The sequence below is a fragment of the Neopelma chrysocephalum genome, unplaced genomic scaffold, assembly GCF_003984885.1.
Source record: "Neopelma chrysocephalum unplaced genomic scaffold, ASM398488v2 Primary Assembly neopelma1_63, whole genome shotgun sequence".
In the NCBI taxonomy this organism is placed as follows: domain Eukaryota; kingdom Metazoa; phylum Chordata; class Aves; order Passeriformes; family Pipridae; genus Neopelma; species Neopelma chrysocephalum.
The window spans coordinates 14,667,792-14,689,125 of NW_020897720.1; the positions used below are offsets into that span (position 1 = coordinate 14,667,792).

Genomic DNA, 21,334 nt, shown 5'->3' on the forward strand with positions numbered 1-21,334 from the left:
AAACACTACCAACAGTCACAGCAAGTTTCAAAATACAGTAAAATGTTGTTATTTGCAAATATCAGCACAAAGCAAACTAAAACAATTTCAACCCAAGCCGCTGTTCACGATGCAAAACTGGGAGTTCCTCTTTGAAGGAATCTTCTTGATCTAAGCATTTGTGTCTTCTCCTTTGATTAAAGAAAGAAAGAGAACTGGCTTATTGAGTCAGTGATGCATCTCCAGCACTTGTGAAAAGACACCACAACACAGCCATGAGGTCACTTGGAATAAAGCAAGAGTTTAGGGAGTGTCCTACTTGCTATGGGAGTAGGACAATGATTCCAATTTTCTCCACTTTTGGAAGGGAAAAGAGAGTATTTGTTTTTAGTAAGACTACATCTTGAATGTTTCAAGAGTTTGTGTTTTTCCCTTGGAGGTTCAATTCTCCCAGCTGTAGGAGGCTGTCAGCCACATAATTGGCTTCAGAAGTTCCTCCAGGCCCTTGATGTATCTCCTATGGCTAATCTTGCTGTGAGTAATCTCCTTCAAATATCCTGTTCACATGAATTATCTTCATTAACAAGCAAGGTTAACACAAAACCTCTTTGACTTGCTGACACGGTTTTCCTTCCACGAATCCCTCAATCCTGTTCTTTTATTCCAGCCATCTCTTTCTTGTTAGAGGCAAATTCTTGTCCTCCCATTGCCAAATCTATTGGCAAGTCCATTCTCCAGGCAACAGGGCAATCAAGGTTATGCCATCTTTGTACCTGGTATCACTGACTGATCTGCTCCTTAACTTAAAAACCTTCCAGGGCTTTTCTCATCAGGAGCATCAGTGTCAGAACACTGAATAGATTTAGTGTACCTGGGTGCAAGATTTACTCCTCCACTTTTTAAACCAACTTCTGAACTACAACTTGAATACAAATTCATCCAAGGCAATGAAAAAGCCCTTCTCAAGCACAGAGAGCCCAGAGTTCTTCACACACAAAGTGTTTGTCAGATGTTCCAGAGGACAAATACGAAGTTGAAATCAGCAAAAGGACAAAGAGGAAACTGGGGAGTTGAGGGTGTTATGAAGCACACAAACTGAGTTTCAAACCAGAATCCATTTGCTGCCTAGGATCTGTTTTACAACATGCCTCCATCCATCCAGTTCTTCCAGAATGGCAATTATTCAAACCTGGCTCTTAACCTTTTCAGAGCTCTAGGAGGTCTCCAGATTAAAGCCTAAATTCTCACCATTGGTAATTATCACCTTCCTCCCATTAAGGATTCTAATTTGGTCCTCATTCATTTACCCCCTGGCCATCTCAAAGCCATCACAGTCTCCTGCATCACTCCTGTGCAGAACACACCTGTCTCCAACCTCTGCTCACATGTAGACTCATTTATACCATATTTAACAAGTCAAATAGATGAGCTTTATCTGTTTGATAAAAAGATCACCAATCCTACCAGAAACCCAAGGGGCTGGAGAGATGTCTCCATTCCCTTCAGCAGTCTCAGAACACTTCAGGTGTGGTTTTCTTTTCATTTCCTACACTTGTCTGCCACTTTCCTACTGTGAAAATTAAAAAGCACAGATAAAGCAGATAAATCCCCCCCAAAATACTCTTCCCTAAAGTTTATTTCATTAGTATCTTACAGATCATATGCTCATTAGGCAGAGAGAGCATGGCAGCAAGTTATCTTTGTTTCCTGTGACAAGGAATAGCTCTGGAATACCTGAGGCAATGAGAATTAAGGCAATACTGTGTTTTCTTATAGATATCCTTTCAGAATGACTCACATGCTCCAGGAACTTGGTTGGGGAGAAAAAGCATGACATTAAGCATTACTTTTAATGTAATTAAAATGCTGCTAATCACAATTATGAAAGCATACTACTAACTTATCTAAGCCACTGTTTCATAGGAAGTTAGCCTGTAAGTGACTGGTGACTCCCTCAACTACAGATGTGATAGATGAAGGTATTCAGACCAGGGAAAGTAGCTGAAGTTTATCCCACTGTACTGAAGAAAAAAAAAAGCGTTATATTTAATGCATGAACTTCATTCAAATGAAATGGAAGTGATCTGAACACCCTGGACAGCCAGCAGCAGTGCATTCCCTTCCTTTCCACATGATCTCACCACCTACAGGGACAGTACACCCCAGGAACCACGTAAGCTGCAACCTGCCAGCAGCTCCATCTAACACAACTCTGTGACCCTTTCACCACCTAGCAGCTATTTTTCCTCATTATCCATAGTAAAACTAGTTGTAATCTTGTGAATTAGCTATAACAGATGTATTTTGTCTTTTTTTTAAGGCACAAGAAACCTTAATGATGGTTATAAGTGACTGATTCTAAGTTTGGCAAAGCAATGATTTTAGAGAGGTTTGATGCAAATATCAGTTTGCCATGTCCTCCCTCCTGGTGCTCCTGAACTCATCACAGACTCATCATAGTATGGTTTGGGTTGGAAGAAACCTTAAAGCTCCTCTAGTTCCAATCACCAGCCATGGGCAGGGACACCTCCCTCTATCCCAGGTTGCTCCAAGCCCTGTCCAACCTGGCCTTGGACACTTCCAGGGATGGAGCAGCCACAGCTTCTCTGGGCAACTTCACTCAAGGAACTTCAGTCACTCAAGGAGCATTAAGAGTTTAACATCCAGCCTACAGTTAACAGAGAACTCAGCTGAAAAATGGAGTCCTGAACGTTCTTATCAGTACTTCCCACGGAATTCAAGCCTATGGAAATGTCCTGGAGCTGGAGTTGGCATTAAGGCTGTCAACGTGGGCAGCTCGTGCTGAGTCAAGTGAAATACAGAGAAATAAAAGTTCTGAGTGATACACAAGGTCAAGCAGAGTATTACTCTGGGTACTCAGGGTATTACTTGAGCAAGTCCAGCTCAAGTTGAATAATGTGCTCCAGTGAAAGGATTTCACAACGTTCCCTGTGCCTCAGCCCCGAGGGGCACTCAGACTCCTGCCATATGCTCTCCCTAACCAGTGCTGCTGGGCTCTTCTTGCTTCACAGAAAAATCATATATGCCATTAAACACAGCCTCCAGCCAAAGGGCAGAAGCCATGTGATCTGCAGTCATGTTTCTGAAACTCTGAACAAAACAGTCACACAGCAGCAATTATTCTAAGAGCCACTATCAAACTTTAGGAAAACAAAATAATGAAAAAAAATATTGTAAACTTGTTAAAAATTTACAGTAACACCAACATAAAGAATGCATTTATTAAAAAAAAACAAAAACACCTTGCCTTATCTTAAATAATAACAACTTCACATACCTGCAAGGTGGTAAAAACATGGAATCCTTCATGAGCACGGATCCAGAAAGTAGGATATACCAGCATCTTGCAATAGTTTCTGAGCTGTAAGAAAAGAAATCATTGATATTTCCTTTCTTCTCACAACACCTCAGAAGTATATTATCCAAAATATCACTGTAGTAAAATACTGATTTACCACTGTAGCAGTTTGATATGTAAGAACCTGAGCACTTGAATTGGATGCTACCAAGATGTTTTTTTAAAACATCTACATCCAGAATGTTTCTCGTACTTTACAGTTTGACATTTAAGTCAGCTTAAAAATTTATTTTATTAAAATGGAGTTATTAATTTTCAGTGAAAACATTTTATTCCCAGTGAAAGTATACATAAAGCTAGAAATACAGGACAGCCCACAATTCCTAAACACACATACAGAGCTGGCACTGGAGCAGGTGTGTGTCACACAGACCCACCACCCCAACTAGCAGCTGGAGTCTCAGGTGAGCTGGAAGCTGTGCCTTATACAGAAAGCTAGGATTAGCTGTGAGAGGGTAAATATACCACAAGCAATGCTAAAATACGAGGAAAACAAAAGTATATTTGCCTCCCAGCGGGAACCTGAAGAGAACTCTGAGCTCCAATCCTAATTCTTGCAATTTAAAGCGGTGTTGGTTGAGCTCCATCCCTCTCCCGTGCAGGATGCAGGCAGTGCCAGCTCCAGGGACACAGTGCCACCTACTGAGTGTCACCACAGCTCCCACCAACCTCGGGGGGGACCCTGCCTGTGCCTTCCTGGTGCCACAGTCACACACAGACACCTCATGGGCACCCCTCAGGTGCCAACGCTGCCCCTACAAACACCTCCTGCCAAAGCTTTGAACCTGGCTGAAATGCTGTGAAGGCTTTTATTAGCAATGGCTGAAAAAGCAAATCATGTATTAAAACATGCAAAACAGTGTTTTTGCTCACGCTTCTACTGAAGAACTCCAACAAGTGCCATGTACTCACCAAAAGAGGACTTGGTTGCCCTTGTACCTCTCATAGCGGGCACTCGATGACATTATTCTGAGGGAGGAGGAAGAGAAGTTTCATTTCAGTTTTAATCCCCAAAGATCATGAGCCATTAATCACCATATTTCAGTAGAACCACTTTAAAGCTCTAAGACCTCGAATCCAACAATTTTTTTGTCCTACACAAAGGATGTGCTTAACCAGAAAATTCAGATTATTATGGTGTTCTTCATTATCCAAACAGATAATATACAGCATGTTCTCTAAGTGTTTAAATCACTCCCACGCACTGGAATTACCCATAGCAACAGAACTGAAGGAACTAAAATACTTCCAACGCACTTTTTATGCTTTGTTGGCCTTCCATTTTATGGATTCTGAGATCACCCGAATGTCTGATGCGTTGAAAAGCTTTTGTAATCAGGAGTTAAGAGAGGACACTGTCTGCACAGTCCTTTGTAGGCAAATGGCAGTTAAGCTCTGCCTTCCTTCTTAGAAAGGCTAATTAGTTTGGATTCCATGCCATGTCACTGCAGTGACTGCTCCCAGCAATGGGCTTGGCCAGTGCTCTGCCACCTCCCAGTGCAGGCAGACAAAGGCTCTGCTCATCTCCACAAAAATAAAGTCAGAGAGACACGATGCTAAACAACTCTAGCTGTGGAGTACTCACCTCAGCTGATGCTCCCTGAAATGTGAGAGTATGTCCAGCCCATGAAGGAAAGAATAGATAGTATTTAAGTCCTAAAGAGAGAGGAAAAAAAGAACAAACATGACCAACTTCATTCACAGCATCTAATCACTCAGCATTACTTTTCAGATTCTGCACTAAGTTACACAGACTTATGAGACATAATTCTAGAGACAAAGCCCAGATTAGGAGACAGGTCAGGGAACACACAGACTTGAAGAACCCTGTCCACACTTAAGCTGTGAAAGTGAAAAGAGTGAAATCCAACTTATGCATAAACACTCACCCGAAAAAGATTTATTAAAAATATCTCTGAAAATATTTACATGACTGGAAACAGCAGCAAACAACGTGTGGAATAAGCCAAATGGGGCAGTCCTGTTCATGCAAGGACAAAAATTGTTGAAACCTTCTAACACCTCTTTAAAGAGGGAATTTTGCAAAATTAATTTCCTAGTGGCAAAGAACCCCAGCAAAAACCTAAACCATGCAGTGTAGCCACTATTGTACAGTGCAGAGAACCATGGTACCTTTTCATAGCAAAGGGGTGGTGTTTAGAGAAGAAAAACTCTTTCATGTCCACCTCAGAGCAGCTGGCAGCCCTACTACAAACCTACTCCATCCTACTGCCTCTTACTCAGCCCAATCCCTGTCCAAAGGGCAACATCATAAATTACTCCAAAATACTGTTTGGCAAATAGGAAGACAATGAAGTTTTAGAGGTTTCCCACCTCCTGCCACCACAACTCAGCATCACGTCAGTGCCATCCACCACCAACCCCAGAAACAACAACATTAAAACGCGGAGATTATTTCACTTTAAAAACAGGGCTTTACATAGGAGCTGCAATTAGGAGACACAGCTGTTTAAACTCCTCACTAGACAGAATGGTCCTCAGTCACAGAAATATCTGTGCTGATGGTGCAGACCACATGCCAGGGAACAGCTCACTGGGGCCATTCATCACCCAATTTACTGTCCTGAACAGGTGGGAGCGTCAAACACAGGCACAACACAATCATTATGCACCACAGAGCAGCCTCTCCAGCCTGGCCTTGGAAAGTATGTTCTGAATTTTCAAGTGCTGCATTTATCCGGTGTTTACCAAAGATAAATCAATACGAACGCTGGCCTCAGAAATTTACAATGGATTTACTTCAGAAAAGTTCTTTGGCTTAATAGTCCTTGTTTAGCGACATAACGGATACAGACTGTTATATCAAATGAAAGGTCAGACGTAATTGCAGGCCCTGTAAAACCAATAAAACTCTGATTTATTTTTTTAAATGTCATTACCAAACCCCATGAAAATTAAACAGAAGGCCTGAATGTGTAACACATTTATAAAGCACTCGTTTCTCACACCGTCCAATCTCATTCTAATCCTCCGACTGTGAGTTGCCACAAACTTGATTTTATTAGTGAAATCTGGGAACACCAGCTACGAATCAGACTCCAAGCACACCACAGCTTGTCAGAGGTGGGCACTTGGCAGCCAAAGGGTCATTTCAGGTGTCCCACCAGCTCCATTACTGAGCTTTCCCTGTTTCCGAGCAGGGAACTGCCTCACCTTCCCCTCCTGAAAGCATCAGGCACAGCAATGCAGCAACTGTGTCCTCAGACCATACACTGCCTTAGTAGTTAATAAAACTTAGGAGTTATAGACTCTATGGAACAACTGAAATAAAACCCCTGCGTCCCACATTCTTCCTCCTCCACCTGGAGGTCCCCTTCTCCCAGGCCAGAAGAAAGATACTCACAACTCCTGTTGAAGTTGGGCAGCCAGGAAGGAATCAGGATTTGGTATTAAAATTAAAGCTGAATTTTTCAGTCTTCGTAACTCATTATGCCTATATAAGTTTTCCAGTATTTTTTTTACATAAGAGAGACTAGGATGTAACAGAAGGTCTTTAAAATATATTTTAGACAAGCAGTTCTGTAGTCATGAGTTACAGAAAACTGTAAGCAGAACAAAAGCTTATGTTCATGTCTAATCACAAAGTTTTTAAATTGTACATATGAAAAATGGCCACATCCTGACTTTAGAATTATTCTCTGGAACTCCCTAAAACACAATGCCAGAACTGGGCATGGGCACTCCACCTGCAGACACAGGAGGGCTGTACTGACCCACCGAGGAGCTTGATGAATAAACAGTTGGTAAATTAAAGAGATAAACATTTGCTTAAAGGGATTCATGTCTGGAAAGCATCCCACGGCTCTGGCTGTCGAGATGAGCAGCAGCAGAGAGAGCAGCTGAGCCAGAGCACAGCAAAGGGGAGGCAAAGGTTCCTATTCCCTCACCCAGCAGAAGGCATTTAACTCTCACTATCGGCTGTTACTGCTCTAATGTTGATAAATGTAATAAACCCCATCCTGTTCACTGCCCAGCCAGGGGACACGTCAACCAGCCAAACACGCTGGCTACTCATGCAGCAGCTTCTACAAGCGTTTTTAAACCAGGATCTGTAATGCTTCCCCTAAAAATAACTGACTCTTCAAGCGAGCCCCTCTCCTAGTTGTGCAGAGCAGGTGATTTTGGGTGCCCCTGAGCACAAGAGCTAACTCAGTGATCCCCTGGGAAATGCCTCTTTACACCAGAGCATCAAACATACCCATCCAAAGTATTTTACATGTCTTGGTGAAATAATTTGCTTGTTTAAATAGATACAGCCAGGTAGAATTCCTCCTCTCCCTCACAAGCCACTTCAAAGTCTAACAAGGGAGGGTACAGTACATGTGGTGTATATATCCCAGTTTTTCCCAATAAAATGAAAATTTCCTATCAGTTACACTTTGTGAAGTTTTCTCCATTACTCCCTCAGAACAAGTGCTTATAGTAGTAGTGAAATTATGTTTGACATGCTACATTTAGAGTCTCATTCTGTATTTTTGCCGGCGAGGAACATCAATTAATGGGAGGGCGGCTGGTGATGGGCAGGGGCTGTGGCCACCTCGTGGACAGAGGCTGCACCACGCTCCCAGAAACCCTCCTCCATCAGAGAAATGAATGCTTGCAGCACTAACTCAAGGTTTGTAACAGCTTCTAATCCTATTTTCAGTCTCAGTTTTAAAAAGGGATTTCTGTCTCCGCAGCAGTTATAAACAGCAGACAAGCACATAACCACAGTACAAAGGGCAGAGATCATTTTCACAGATATGTCTGGATACCCACTATGAAAAATGCTATTAAAGGACGGTGCCAAAGGGCAACAATCAGCGTCACAACAGCAGAACACAAAGCATTTGCTGGAATTTTATAGCCCCTTTCCATATCCTTCCTTATAATCTCTTTACTTCCATCAAAACCCAACCGAAATGTGCTTATCGATGAAAAGCAATTTCTCCACATGCTCTAAACTAAAGACCAAGGTCAGTACGATTTTATTATTTTGTAATCTTTCTTTTCAGAGCTTTTCATCACCTGAAACAATAGCCAAAAGTAAAGCACAAGATCTACCTGCAAATGCTGTGCCCACACAGATTCTTCAGTCTTTGACAGAAAACTACCTTGACTCGGTTATTTACGGAGAAATTCCCATTTTCTACCCAAATAGCTAAAACTGCAGCTACAGAGACTCGAGGGAAAGTAGGGAACTGTGCAAAGAGTAGAGGGGACGGGGCAGTTGTTAATCTTGCTGGAAGGGAGATTTTCTAACTCCAGAGAGGAAACAAGAACACTGTGACCGCAGCGATCCTGACCCGAGCTGCCTGGGACGGCTGATTGCCTCCAGTTCTCACAGCACAGAGTTCATGAGCAGACACATTTAAAAAGCAGAGGACATCCGAGTCTTCAAACTCCTCCTGTGACAGAACACACTGCATAAGCCAGCCTGTATTTCAGCAGCAGTGCAGAAACCAAGGGATGGCTCTGGGACGGCACCGTTATCTCCAAACCCGGCACGAGGGAAGTGTGGCCACCAGCAGCCTCAGCACCAGCTTTTATCATCCCCAGCACACACATCCTTCTGGCAAAAAGCTTAACCAGCTGCTAAACCAAAGGTGGTGTAAAAACACAGAGATTTTAGCAACAACATCATGTTATCTAAATTTATATTCTTTTATGGTAACATACTCATCCCAACAGAGTGAGCCACCTGAACACCCAGACCACTTCTCATTTTCCCTGCCAGATGCTAACTCACAGCAGTACCATAAGATGGGAAAATAAAAGAAGCCCCAGTAGCACCAACTCATCACACAAAAGCAAACCAGCTAACTACCACCATCACCCATTCATCCCAAAACACTTAATTTGCTACTGTTTTTTACAAGGATAGCGAAATATTAATTTCTTAGTTGTTAAGATGTAACTTTTTAAAAAAAAGAAATAAGCACAGTCAGCTAAAAAAGTTATCACAAGAATATAATCCAACCTCAAAGCTGCTGGGGAAGTGGTGGTCATCCTTAGTTTCTTTATCAGCAGCTTTTTAAAGTATGACCAAGATCTGGACAGGACCAAGATGCTCCTGAACAAGCACCACAGTGCAGAAACACCAGTGATGAGCAAAATTTGTGAGTTTGTATCATTTCCTTATGCTTCACTCTCTTCTCTCCCAATCTCTCACCTTTAATCCAAGAAGCAGCTTTACAAAGCTCGGAATTAAGACTGTGATGGAACAATGGTGGTCTTGAACATGGAGTTCTGACCACAAAGTTTTCCAACCAACAACAACTCCTGTCAGCAAAATGGTAATTCACAGGAGCTGCATCCATAATGCTGCAAGTCCACAATAAGGTCCAAGACAAATTCCCCTGCAGTGTTAAAAGTGGGCAAAAGCAGTGTGATGCTCTGGAAAAAAGATGGAATGACTGCATCACAAACAGCTTTGCCCTCGGTAAACACAGACTGAAAAACTAATGCTTTACTTGATATGACCCCAGCCAGGTGTTCCAGCAACACATTATTATTTTAAAACACTAAACAGGAAATCTGGTCTATTTCTAAGGAAAATAAATTGTTCTGAAATGACCTCACAGTAGCACATTCTGATAAATCTCACAGAGGCAACCTCAGCAATTGCACTGAGGTATCGGGGACGCTGAGGAAGCCATAAATCCCCACGGACTCCCTTCAGCACTGCCTGTCACGTTGTGTCCTTCATGCCATGGGGAGAGGCAGCCCAGTCCCCAGACAGCTGCATCCAGCCCTGGCCAGGACCGTGGGACAGCTGCTCCCTGCAGCAGGGCCAGGACTCAGGGATGCTCCCAGACCCCATGTCCCAGTGAGCCATCCCGGATCCACCCTGAGCCTGAAACCAGGGGGCTCAAAGAGCACAGACTGGCAGGTATTATTCAGTCCAAAGTTTTGCTCAGGGAATGAGAAAAGAGCAGAAACCTGCACCACAGCACCACTTCAAAGCCACAGCTCAAACCAGCTGCGTCAGCAAGTTCCAGAGCGATTGCTCTCACATGCAAACCTGTCCCAGGGAGCTGAGCAAAACCTGTCTCTCAATCCACCCCAAACACATTAAATTCCTGTTGCAAGAGCAGATGCTTGGCTCAACTCGAGGCTCCCCACGCCCAGCCCACGTGGGCTGCCAAGCCACCCAGGATTCCCTGGGTCACACACAGGAACTGCTTCTACAGGAGCACAAAGGACTTTGCATCCGTGTGTTTCCCGAGGTAGGGCAGTTGCCAGGATGCACATTTTATAGGCTTCAGAGCAAACAAAAGACGTTAGTGTCTTCTAAGATCTGCTACAGATTCAGCCATATCACAGAGAAAATACTTTAAAAGAAGCAGACACACATTTCTGCCTTTGAAACAACAGTTAAACCATATTGTAACAGCTTCCCAAATTCCACTGCTGTTCAAAAAGACCATGAGGTAGGAAACCTTCCAGGGAAGGAAGCCACACTGAAAGGTGCCACAGCCTCCCTGCTTCTATGTCAGAGAGTTGCTTCTTCCTCTTCCATGCTCTGAGCAGAAAGAAGGCTGGAAACAAACTCTACCAGAACCAAGAACTCGCTTGGTATCAGGAGTTTTAACTCCTGCATTTTAACAGGCTCTTTCTTGGACAGTGTCTGAATTTGTCTGTATTAAAGTTGTTCTTCAAAGGTGCCTAGATTTCAGCAAAGCAAACAGAGGTGATTCTCGGGGCACAGGTTGTGCAAGCTGTAAGTGGGAGGCTCTCCTCCAGCCCGCTGCCATTACTTGCTTCTCAGTGATTCAGCAGGTTCTTCACACAGATTGAATGCAGCTTTTATTGGGAATTCTGTCAGGCTCAATAAAGACTTTGTCACCCTTGGGGAGTGTAGCAGAAGAGAGGAAATGTTACTCAGCACAGTTTATGGTTTTCATTGCTTCCCTTCCTGTTGCTTCATCGAAGGCTGGAATCTGCTCCTTGTTTCCTTTAGTCTCTGTTTAAGGCCAATTGTAAAAATAGTACTCCCAAATTCTTTCCTGATACTGTAATACCAGAAATAAAAACACAGAAAAACACGCTGAAGTTCTCTGACCCACGTTTTACACATTCAGATATTCAGATATCTACAGAGCAAATTCACCAACCACAGGGATGCTGGTTCATGAAACCCCCCCTACACACCCTCAGCTACCCCAAAACTTGTGGGAGGAGCAGCAAAATACACCTAAACATGTGTAGCAGGAAATACAGTCCCTAAACTAAAAGGAAGTTCATGAGATGAACTAGAAAGCAATTCCTCTTTCTTATTTACTCTCCCTGTACAGTGGCATAAACATTTGACTTCAATAAAGATGCAAAAGAACGTCAGCTCAGGACTCCTCTACTCAGAGTAACAGTTCCCTTTAAAGTAGCCTCCTGTTTAGCTGGAGGCCATTTAAAAAATAAAACTAAAAAATAAATATGAGCACTGAGGCACTATTAGGGAAGAGAAAGGATGGATTAATCAGTCAGATGAATGAAAATGCTCTCAAAAGATTTTAACAAAGTACCTTACAGAGAATGACATAGTTTAAGCAGCACTCAGAAGGAATGAAGCCACCCCATCCCATGTAGGGAATTCCACCAATTCAAAAGCCTAATTAAAGAACCTTTCATAGAACACATCTTGCATGATCTTAAATCACTGCCTGAGACTGCACCCAGTAACATTTGTATAAAATAAACCAGTTCAGCTACTCCAGAGCCATATTCCATTATTCAGAAAAAACAGCACATATTCCATAAAGAGGCTGAACAGCTTCAAATGACCAAGAATTTGAATTCTTAAATTTATAGTCTTTCATATGTCCAAAACCTCCTGGTGCCTATGTCCATTAGCCAACTATGGATCACATCATGACCATGATACAGGACTCCTCCCTAAACTCTAAACTTCACATTTACCCATACAGATCACAGATACTGGTTTTTCCAAATGAGAAAGTGTCAGTCTTGTTATTATAGTATCTTTATACAGGAGAAAAGAGAGAAAAAGGGACTTCATTTTACTCTTTTGTGCATCCAGGAAGTAATTCCAATTGACAGCAGCAGTTAATAACAGTACAGCCACAAACAGGAAACTAAAATCTGGCTTTTGTTTTTGCAGACAGTAAGAAGTAACATTTGTACACTTGGATTTTTATCTTATGTTCTAATATTTCCTCCTAACATGCACATAGGGCTACAGACACAGACTTATAACAATCAAAGTATCCTTAATAAAATTTGGAAAAGCTAAACCTTTAAAAACAAGAGACTCTAGAACTACTATGACAGTTTATTGATGGACTGAAAATACCTCCATTCAGTGGCATTCTTCTACAAGTAATATTAAAACCCAAAGTCTTATATCAACATAGTCCAGGGTTCTGGGGTGGAAGGTGTTTATCTGTCTTGGGTGTGGGGAGCGATTGGTGAGTAGAGAAACTTTTTGTTTTGTTTTCATGTAGAAAGACTTTGGTAGAAAGAAAAACACTTAAAGGAATGAGGGAAGGGAAATTTTGTATTTTTACTGCTGTTCCATCACACGGAGTCAGCATTTCTGGAACCCTGACTTCGCCAGAGAAAAAAACTTCCTTTGGAAAAGCTGATTTTGCAGAGTGAAATTCCGAGGGCCCTGAACTGGAGAGACAGGAACATCAGATGTCACTGCTTCAAAGCAGGCAGCTTCTGAGGAGCTTTGAATATCTGAAGCACAATTCAGGCCTTATCATGGTTCAGAACAAAAGCAGAGCTATGAAAAAGAGTCTTCAAGTAAAATATTACCCTGAAGTTCCCAGACACTCATTACTGAATTTTAAAATATCTTTCAGACTTATATGCTGATAATAGAAAACACCAAAACCAAGCTGACTCGAAACCCTTGAGTTCCTGGAGTTCAACAGGATGAGAAGCTCACAATATCCAAAATTAATCTCTATCAAAGAGCAGGACCTTATACCAAACATTTCTCCGTAACACAAAGACTGTAAAAGCAGCTCCTTACCCAGGCTCTTGAAAAATTGCCCAAAATCAGCAAACAAAACAGGCAATTTCAGGCTTCCAGGTCAGTCAACACTTTGCTAGTCACGCTGCTGAACACTTGTCAGAATGACCAACCTCCCACCCAGAGGACAAGCACCCATCAAATAACAATATTTCACCTCAAACTTTTTGGCCGTAACTCCAAAAAAATCATCTTGCCTGATTCACAAAGAAACTCCCTGCTCTTTTCAGAGGAAAGTACCAACATCTGAAATTCCCTTTCAAGAAAAGAAGGAATTGTGATAGGAAAGGTCAGAACACTGCAACATTCAGAAAAAAAGGTACATTCTTATTAAACTAGAAATTTGGTTCGGAAACTTGGGGCTGAGGAGAGAGGAGGTGGGAGATGAAATCCAAAGGTCAGTTTTCTGCTCATCTGGAATGACAACTTGGGAGGGTGTCTGTGTGGGACTGAGAAATGTTAAACATCCCAGTTGTTGCCTACACGTGACTTTGCTCTTACTGTAGGAAATGCTTTAGTTCTTGTTCTCTTTCCTCCCTCTTGGACCAGGAGCTGCTGTTTCATGTTTAACACACAAACACCCCGTTGTCAAGAGTTCCACATTTTCATCCTGCTCTGCCCAATGTACCTCTGCAGCAAGTGAATGTTACTGTCGAGGTCCCACACTACAACAGGCATCTCAAGCAAAGAAGGACTGACAGACACAACAATAACATTTTACTGCAGCTTTTTTCCATCATATTGGCTGTCAGAATTTTGTACAAATAGATAAGAATATTGTTATTTTTATTATGGCACATTTATGATTTTGCAGTGTATCATTTCTTATTTCTTTGTGAATTCAAGCAAGCGAAGACCATGTCTGTCTGGAAAGTCCTGCTAAATAAATAATACTGAAAGCAAAACAAATGAGGTATTTATAAATATTGTAACTTAAATCACCCATTCAGTATCTAGGTAATGGAGAGGAATACAGCTCTACCAAGTGCCTAAAAATGTTTTGGTGCATCAGTAAAATATTAAGAGAATGATGAGATTATAATTGGAGAATAAAATATTACACAAATGTAAAGCTCTTCTACAATCTTTTTCAATAAAACCACTGGAGGAAAAAAGAAAAAAAGGAAAAAATCAAGCTCCGGCTATTTTATTCCCATAATAGTGTCATTATGAACTATGAAGGAATTCCTGCAGAGGACAGCAGCAATATGTTCACCAGTAATTCCTCCTGCATGCTGCTATTAGGAAAGCACTGGGAAATAGAGCAATCCAGGAAAGTTACTGTATCCACAGGAGGCAACATCCCCTAGAGGAGTCCAAGTTAACTCAGATTCCCACAATTAAACTCTACCACTGCCACGAGGGTCAGAACACTCTCTCACATGCTAAGGAAGGTTAACATGCCTGGGTACACGTGTGTCCACACCTTGGCAAACACCTCCATCCCTCACCAAACACAAGAGTGACAGCAGTAGCTCTTCACATCTTTGCTGGTAGCAGAGAAATGATCCAGACTGACCTCACTGCAACATCTGAACACAAATCACCACGGCAAAACTCTGACAATTCATACTCTGCCACTGCCTGAACATCTTCTTTTGTGTTTCTCAACAATACCTGTGCCATAAACCACAAAGGAGTTTACAGATCCAAACTGAGGAGTTACATACACAGATACGTATCCATCTAGCTTGGTTAATAGGTCTCAAGTTCGAAATCAAACCAAATAAATGGCAGAGAGAGATACCTGTGCACTTCCCTACTCATTACATTGATGTGTGATGTTACAAAGGGAATAATTCTAATTGAGAAAATTAACAACTTCAACATTCGAGGAACAACAAACAAGTGAGCAAAAGTTTTAGAGGTTACAATTACCTTTGAATACAAACCCAAAACAAGCCCATCTCACTTTTCTCATTCCTAGGAAACCATGATCAACACTAATTTGTAACACAACTCACCAGAGATCCCTCCAGCCTCTCACTCTTTCAGCATTAGTTGACCACAGCCACTATGGAGGGATAACTTACCCACTTTTAAGCAAATCAAGGGTTTTACCTAAAAAGAAGACTTCTGTTTTAAGAGAGCAAGACCACCATTATTCACTAAAGATAGGGAAAAAACCCTCAACCTGCTAATACTAAACCTAATCTGAGCAAAGTCAGCTTTATAAGCAGCAATGCAATGCCTTAAATTAAAATGCAGACTTTTGACTCATCAGTTCACATTAAAGGAGAAGATCCACACAGGGTGATGAAAGGCAAAGTGTGGACCCAGCAGGAGAATGCTGCAATAAATATTACAGCACCAGGATCTCTGGACAGTCACGCCTGGGAGTACAGACACAGAGCACACACACTCTACATCCCAGCCCCCTCCCCAGCAGGAACAGCAGGATCCAGTATTACAGTTCAGACATTCTGCACAATAACACTGAAAACTAGGAGATGTCTGCTGTGTGTTCTGTGGAAAAGCTGCGCATTTAGAGTGTCTCAGCCTCCCACTCAGGCAGCTGGACCACCGCAGGACTGGCCAGGTGCACTCTGTCCCAGTGTCAGAGGAGTGGAAAGCCTGTTATCTCAAGATTCTCGCTGTATGACATAAGCATTCACAACTGCAAGAGTTACATAATTATATCTCACATAAAAAAACGGTTTTACAAAACATGTTCAACTATAGCACGGGAAAAACCAAAGCAACGCCACTCTGAACACTGTAGACCTCCAAATTCTACCCAGCCAGATTTGCTGGACTTGAGACCTAAACTAAGTGCAAGGGAGATTCTTTCTTAAAAACGTGGTTGTGCTCAGCTGTGTTACTGTTACTAACAGACCTGTTAACTACATAATCCCTTCTTTTACCTCATGTGTACAGCGGGGAAACAGAACTGAACAAAGTCTCCTCTCCTGAGCTGTGCAATCCAGCCAAAAAAGGCTCAGGAGTCAGGCTGGCATGGCAGGCTGGCACTGACACGAAGAGAAGAGGTCTTTCCTAATGACCACAGCAGCTGGATGATGCCCCTTTGCCCCTGTACAGGTCAGTTCAGAAGAACCAGAACAAGAAGACTCTGCCAAGCATCTTTTAAATCACCTCTAACAGTGACTTCCACCTCTGGAGGAGTTTGCTGAAGGAAGCCTCACCACCCAACACAAATGGAAGCAATAAATGCATTTGACAGGAGGTCAGCAGCCTAACATAGGACTGCCAGTTTCCTTCCTACTTCAAATGGGAAACAGGAACAGAAACTCCTTCTGCAACAATCGGAAAGAACAATTTTACTTGGCCAAACCAATACAGCCAATTGTAGGCTGGACATGCTACAAAGAACCCTGAAAATGTAGCATCAAGTAAATCAGATTTAAGCAGAATACCATCCATGCATAACCCACAATATCTAGTGGCCATTGGCAAGCACAACCCTCTGTGACAGAGCATCATAAAGCTCCCAAAATTGATGTGCAACAGAAGCAACCCCATCACCTTTCAACACTAAATCCACAATACAGTTTACAAAGGCAGACCTCACTCTCCAGCTCCTTCACATGCAAATTGCCAAGGTGAAAAATCATTGCAACAGCTCTGGAACTCTCTCTTTCTAGGAATTCATTATTTGGCCAAGAGGCCAAATTGTCTATGCCTGCAACACAACACACCACTCCAAGAACTCCCTCCCTCCAGACCAGGAGGACCAACATTTGAGGCTCATTATTAACCATTCTTTGAAGGACAGACTGCTTAAATGTCAATGCTTTAATCAGGCACAAAAAGATTACAAAGAGAGAATCCCTTAAGGCAGTTATTTTTGTTCTATTTGTCAAGAATTTGCTACACTCCTGACATGCTAGAAGCTAACCAATAATTAGCAGAGCTAAGGAACCTCGAGAAACCAGATGCAGAATGCTAATTTGTGCATGCTTCCCTGAACTCAGGGTATTTCCAAAATACTGTACTGAAATCATCAAAAGAGGAAGAAGGGTGTATCACAGTTTCATCAAACAAAGGAAAACCCTCTATATTTTAAGCCCGAGGCCATTGAAACAAGAAGACCTCCTAGTTTTAGAAACAGCTTGGCAATATCAGCACGAGCAGAACTCTTTTATGGAAAGGTCAGGCCTCTGACATGGAAGGGCATCAGAGCTCTGGACAGCCTTTATCAGGCTGTTCTCAATACTCTCCTCAATGAAAACTCAATTTGGCAGAGTGGGAAGAAACGCTGCAACTGGGAAGTTTATCCAGAATGGTCCTCAGAAATGTGCAACCAAGGCCACCACAAACCACCTTCCAGTGCCAAGGGCCTCAATTCCAGCTGCAGACTGCCAGTGTCCACCCTTCCCACTCCTGTGATGGGAGCAGGATCCAGCTGTGTCCGAGGGTTCTCAGCAGGGCTCTGTCATGGAGCAAACAGCACATTGTGGGATGGGAGCTTCCAACAGCAGCACTTCAGGGACAGCAAACCACTGCTGACAGATGTTTGCCTGCCTTCCTGCCACCCCTCAGAACTGACACTGGCAACAAGTGGGCAAAACCTGGGCTCTGCCACCACAGTTTCCTCTTACACCAGACACACACACGAGTTCGTTAAGACTATTACCCTCTTACTGTTTATTTTCACTGTAGGCAGATGCCCAGCTGTCCTTACACAAAGTGACACAGGAAATGGTTTTGTCACACTAAACATTACAGAAGAATTCCTCTCTGATGCTCATTAAAAAAAAAAGTTTGGGTATACTACCTGAAGAGACTTTCTTTTGAAAATTATTAATTTTTTTATTACTTTTTTTTAAATTCACTACAGTGTTTTGCAGCTTTAATAGTGTTTCTGTGAGGAATTTAACACCTACACATCTTGACTGCCTGCCCTCCACCCTTTGCAGTTTTAGAGAACAAAAGCAGAAAAGAAATGTATTTTTTTTCCATTTGGCAACTTTTCTGAATGCCAAGTGTACTTGCAGTTCTCTCCCACCTCCTTCCACACCCTTTTCTGGCCCTTCTTCACTATTCTAATATCCCCAAGGAGTTCCTATTGCAAGATCAGTAACAAGGCACTGGGCTCACCTTTTAGCTCAAATTAAGCACCTGGTTACTACTTAACCAGTCCATGAAATGAAATGTTTCAATTCAGATAGTACAATAAGAAATAGCTTTGTAGAAAAATATTACATTAAATATTTAAATTTTAATTCACCAGTGAAACACTCTTAGTTAAATTATCGCTCCACAGAAGAAACTAAGTGCATGACCCCACTGCATGGGGAAAAGTATGTACTAAAGGAAGTAAGTTCCAATAAAGAATTCCAGGCCAGGATTTCACCATAATTTCTGGTTTTACTCTCAGGGCTGTCACAGCTGTCACTGAAATGAAAAAAACAGTTTTTCAGGAACAGCAGAAGCAAGGAGAGGAAAAGTAATCTTGGAGCAACAACACTTCACACGCCCCTTGGAAGATCCCTGGGAACAGTGATATGCTCTAAGTCCACTTGCTCCTCTAGCAAGGTTTGTATGCAGCACAAGTCTTATTACCTTCTGAAAAGAACCAAACTAAGCTTGATCTTGGGAAGTTACAGGTAGGAGGTGAGCTGGGGTGGGACAGGAGGCACTGCAGGCACCTCCTGCTTGCTGGACCTGCAGATCTCCACAGCTATTGTGGAGCACTGAGTCTTCTGTGACAGCAGAGGTCAGGAACTGGAGTCATTTTTCAACCTCCTATAAGCTAAATTTACCTATCATCATAGCTGGGAGAACTAAGCCTCAAAACATCTGATCAATACCAGTGTATGACCCAGTCTGCACAACCACATCTGCTGAGCCCTAAATCCCGCATTTAGTGTGAAGATTATCATGAAACGAGCTGCTGTGATCTCTGGTTTTTAGTGACAATTACTGTGGCCAACAGCTTGAAAAATATCTGTAAATACTATCTGTGTAAGCTTCTAGGATGCTCTGAATCACCCAGTGGAAACAGTGAGTTTGTTTTACAATCACCTCTCAGACACAAAAGTCTCGTTTCTGGTCAAGCCAGAAATCCCCAGAACCACTGAGTGAATCTTCTGAAGAGCTTCTTGGAACAAAATATAAACAAAAAGAATAGGAAGGAAGTGCAAGCCCTCCTAGGACATCCTGAGAGACCCATTGAGCATCCCAAGGCAGATACACAACAGCATCAGACACTGAACTTCCTGAACAAGATGAAGGGGAGGGGAGGGTGAGAGACTTGGAGAAGACTTTGTGCACCAAGAATAATTTCACAGGAAGATTCGGAACACTTGATGTATTCTGGAGATGTTTGGTTAAATATTCTTACCCACACTCACACCAGATTCTTAGATTCCTTAACCAACAACCAGCACTGAAGCAAGAGGCACAATGCTACTGAAATCCCAGCCTGAGCGTCCCTCTGGATTGGGATTGTAACAGTGGGAGAAGCTTATAAGGGAAACCAAAAAAGCAATAAAAGGAGATCAAACCACACCTGGTAACAGGGGTTTCAGACAAAGCTGTTCCTACACGTACCAAACTCTGGGCACATCAAAGCATGACATGAAATTCTTCTCCCAGGTAACAAGTGACAGGATGACAGAAAATGACCTCAAGCTGCTCCAGGGGAGGTTTACATTGGACATTAGGAAAATTTTTTTCATTGAAAGGGTTGTCAAGCATTGGAACAGATTGCTCAGGGCAGTGGAGGAGTCACCACTCCTTGAAGTGTTCAAAAAAGGTGTGGATATGGCACCTGAGTACATGGTTTAATGGGGGACATGGTGGTGGTGCTGGGTTGATAATCTTAGAGGTCTTTTCCTACCTAATGAATCTGTGATGGTATGAAATTACTCAAGAGCATTTCTTTTAGGCTGAGGACAGCTCTTCCAGAGGGAAGGCACTGCTCCCTGCCATCACTGATCGTGGAAAATTCCTCCCCCAGATACAGGAGCAGAATTCCTGCAAGCACCCTCTGATCTAGTGAGTTCTGCAGCAGAACCACCACCACCTTCTTTCCTCCCACACAAGATTCATACATATAAGAGTGCCTTAGAATATAATTTCCTTTAAAATCCTCATTGTTAGCATATCTTTGAGAAAAGATCCCTAAAAACCACACACAAAAGGTGTGCAGCACACAGGCACAAACCAGTCATAGAAAGCAAGCAACACTGACACACAAATTATTACAAAGCCAAAATGTTCTGTTACCACTTTTGCTGTGGCCCTACTTCCTTCAGTGGACCCCAACCAGCAGAGACAAGTTAAGATTAGGCAACAGCCTCTGTTTTTGTGTAACTACACACAAGAGAGATACTGCACGTTCATTACACTTAATTAGGACGTTCAGATACAACAATTCCACCAAGATTTAGGCAGAAGAAATGCTGGAAGCCACCAGACCAGGCAGCACACAGCTGTGCTCATCAGCTCCATTAATTCCTGGGGTGGTCCCATGCAGGGCCAGGAGTTGGACTCAATGTGGGTCCCTTCCAACTCAGGATATTTTCTGACTCTGACATGATTCCTCAAGCTCCCCGAGGCTCAGACTTGTAGCTCTGTCTCAGCTAGACCCAACTGCACTCTCCTCTTCAGGTGAGCTGGACTAGAACTGGGAGCCAGGTGTGCCACAGGTTTCAGAAGGCTGAGCCAGTGTCTGAAGGTATCCACTCACTTCTGTCCCGTAACAGAACATTCCTACTCACCACTCCATTTTAATGAATCAGAATTGGAAATTACATCCAGGAGACAAACCAGGATGGTGGAACAGCTTTTCACCTTCTCATGGGTAACTCAGTGACTCACTCCACACAAACCCTGAACTTTGTGCAAACAATGCCAGCACACAGGAGCCATTGTCCCCGTGGTTATTAGTGCACTGTCATTTCATCTGCTCTTTAATACATCCATGTGGTTTAGAGGAGCAGGTCCAAGAGGACACTGAAAACAAAAAGGTCTGTCACAAAAACCCAGGTCTGTCACAAAAACCCAGGTCTGTC

At 42.6% G+C, this 21,334-nt stretch overlaps 1 protein-coding gene across 6 annotated transcripts in view; it reads right to left on the reverse strand.

Moving 5' to 3' along the window:
• Positions 1 to 21,334, reverse strand: part of RAPGEF6 (Rap guanine nucleotide exchange factor 6) — a 114,505-nt gene that overhangs the window by 85,416 nt on the left and 7,755 nt on the right. For all 6 annotated transcript variants that reach the window (XR_003534120.1, XR_003534119.1, XM_027682672.1 and 3 more), the window contains exons 2-4: positions 4,944 to 5,014; positions 4,271 to 4,327; positions 3,278 to 3,361 (exon numbers count right to left, since the gene is read on the reverse strand). Coding sequence is in view for 4 of the 6 variants with exons in the window: in XM_027682672.1 (XP_027538473.1) it covers positions 3,278 to 3,361; positions 4,271 to 4,327; positions 4,944 to 5,014 (212 nt within the window). In the remaining 2 variants the exon portion in view is untranslated. The remainder of the gene's footprint in view (positions 1 to 3,277; positions 3,362 to 4,270; positions 4,328 to 4,943; positions 5,015 to 21,334) is intronic.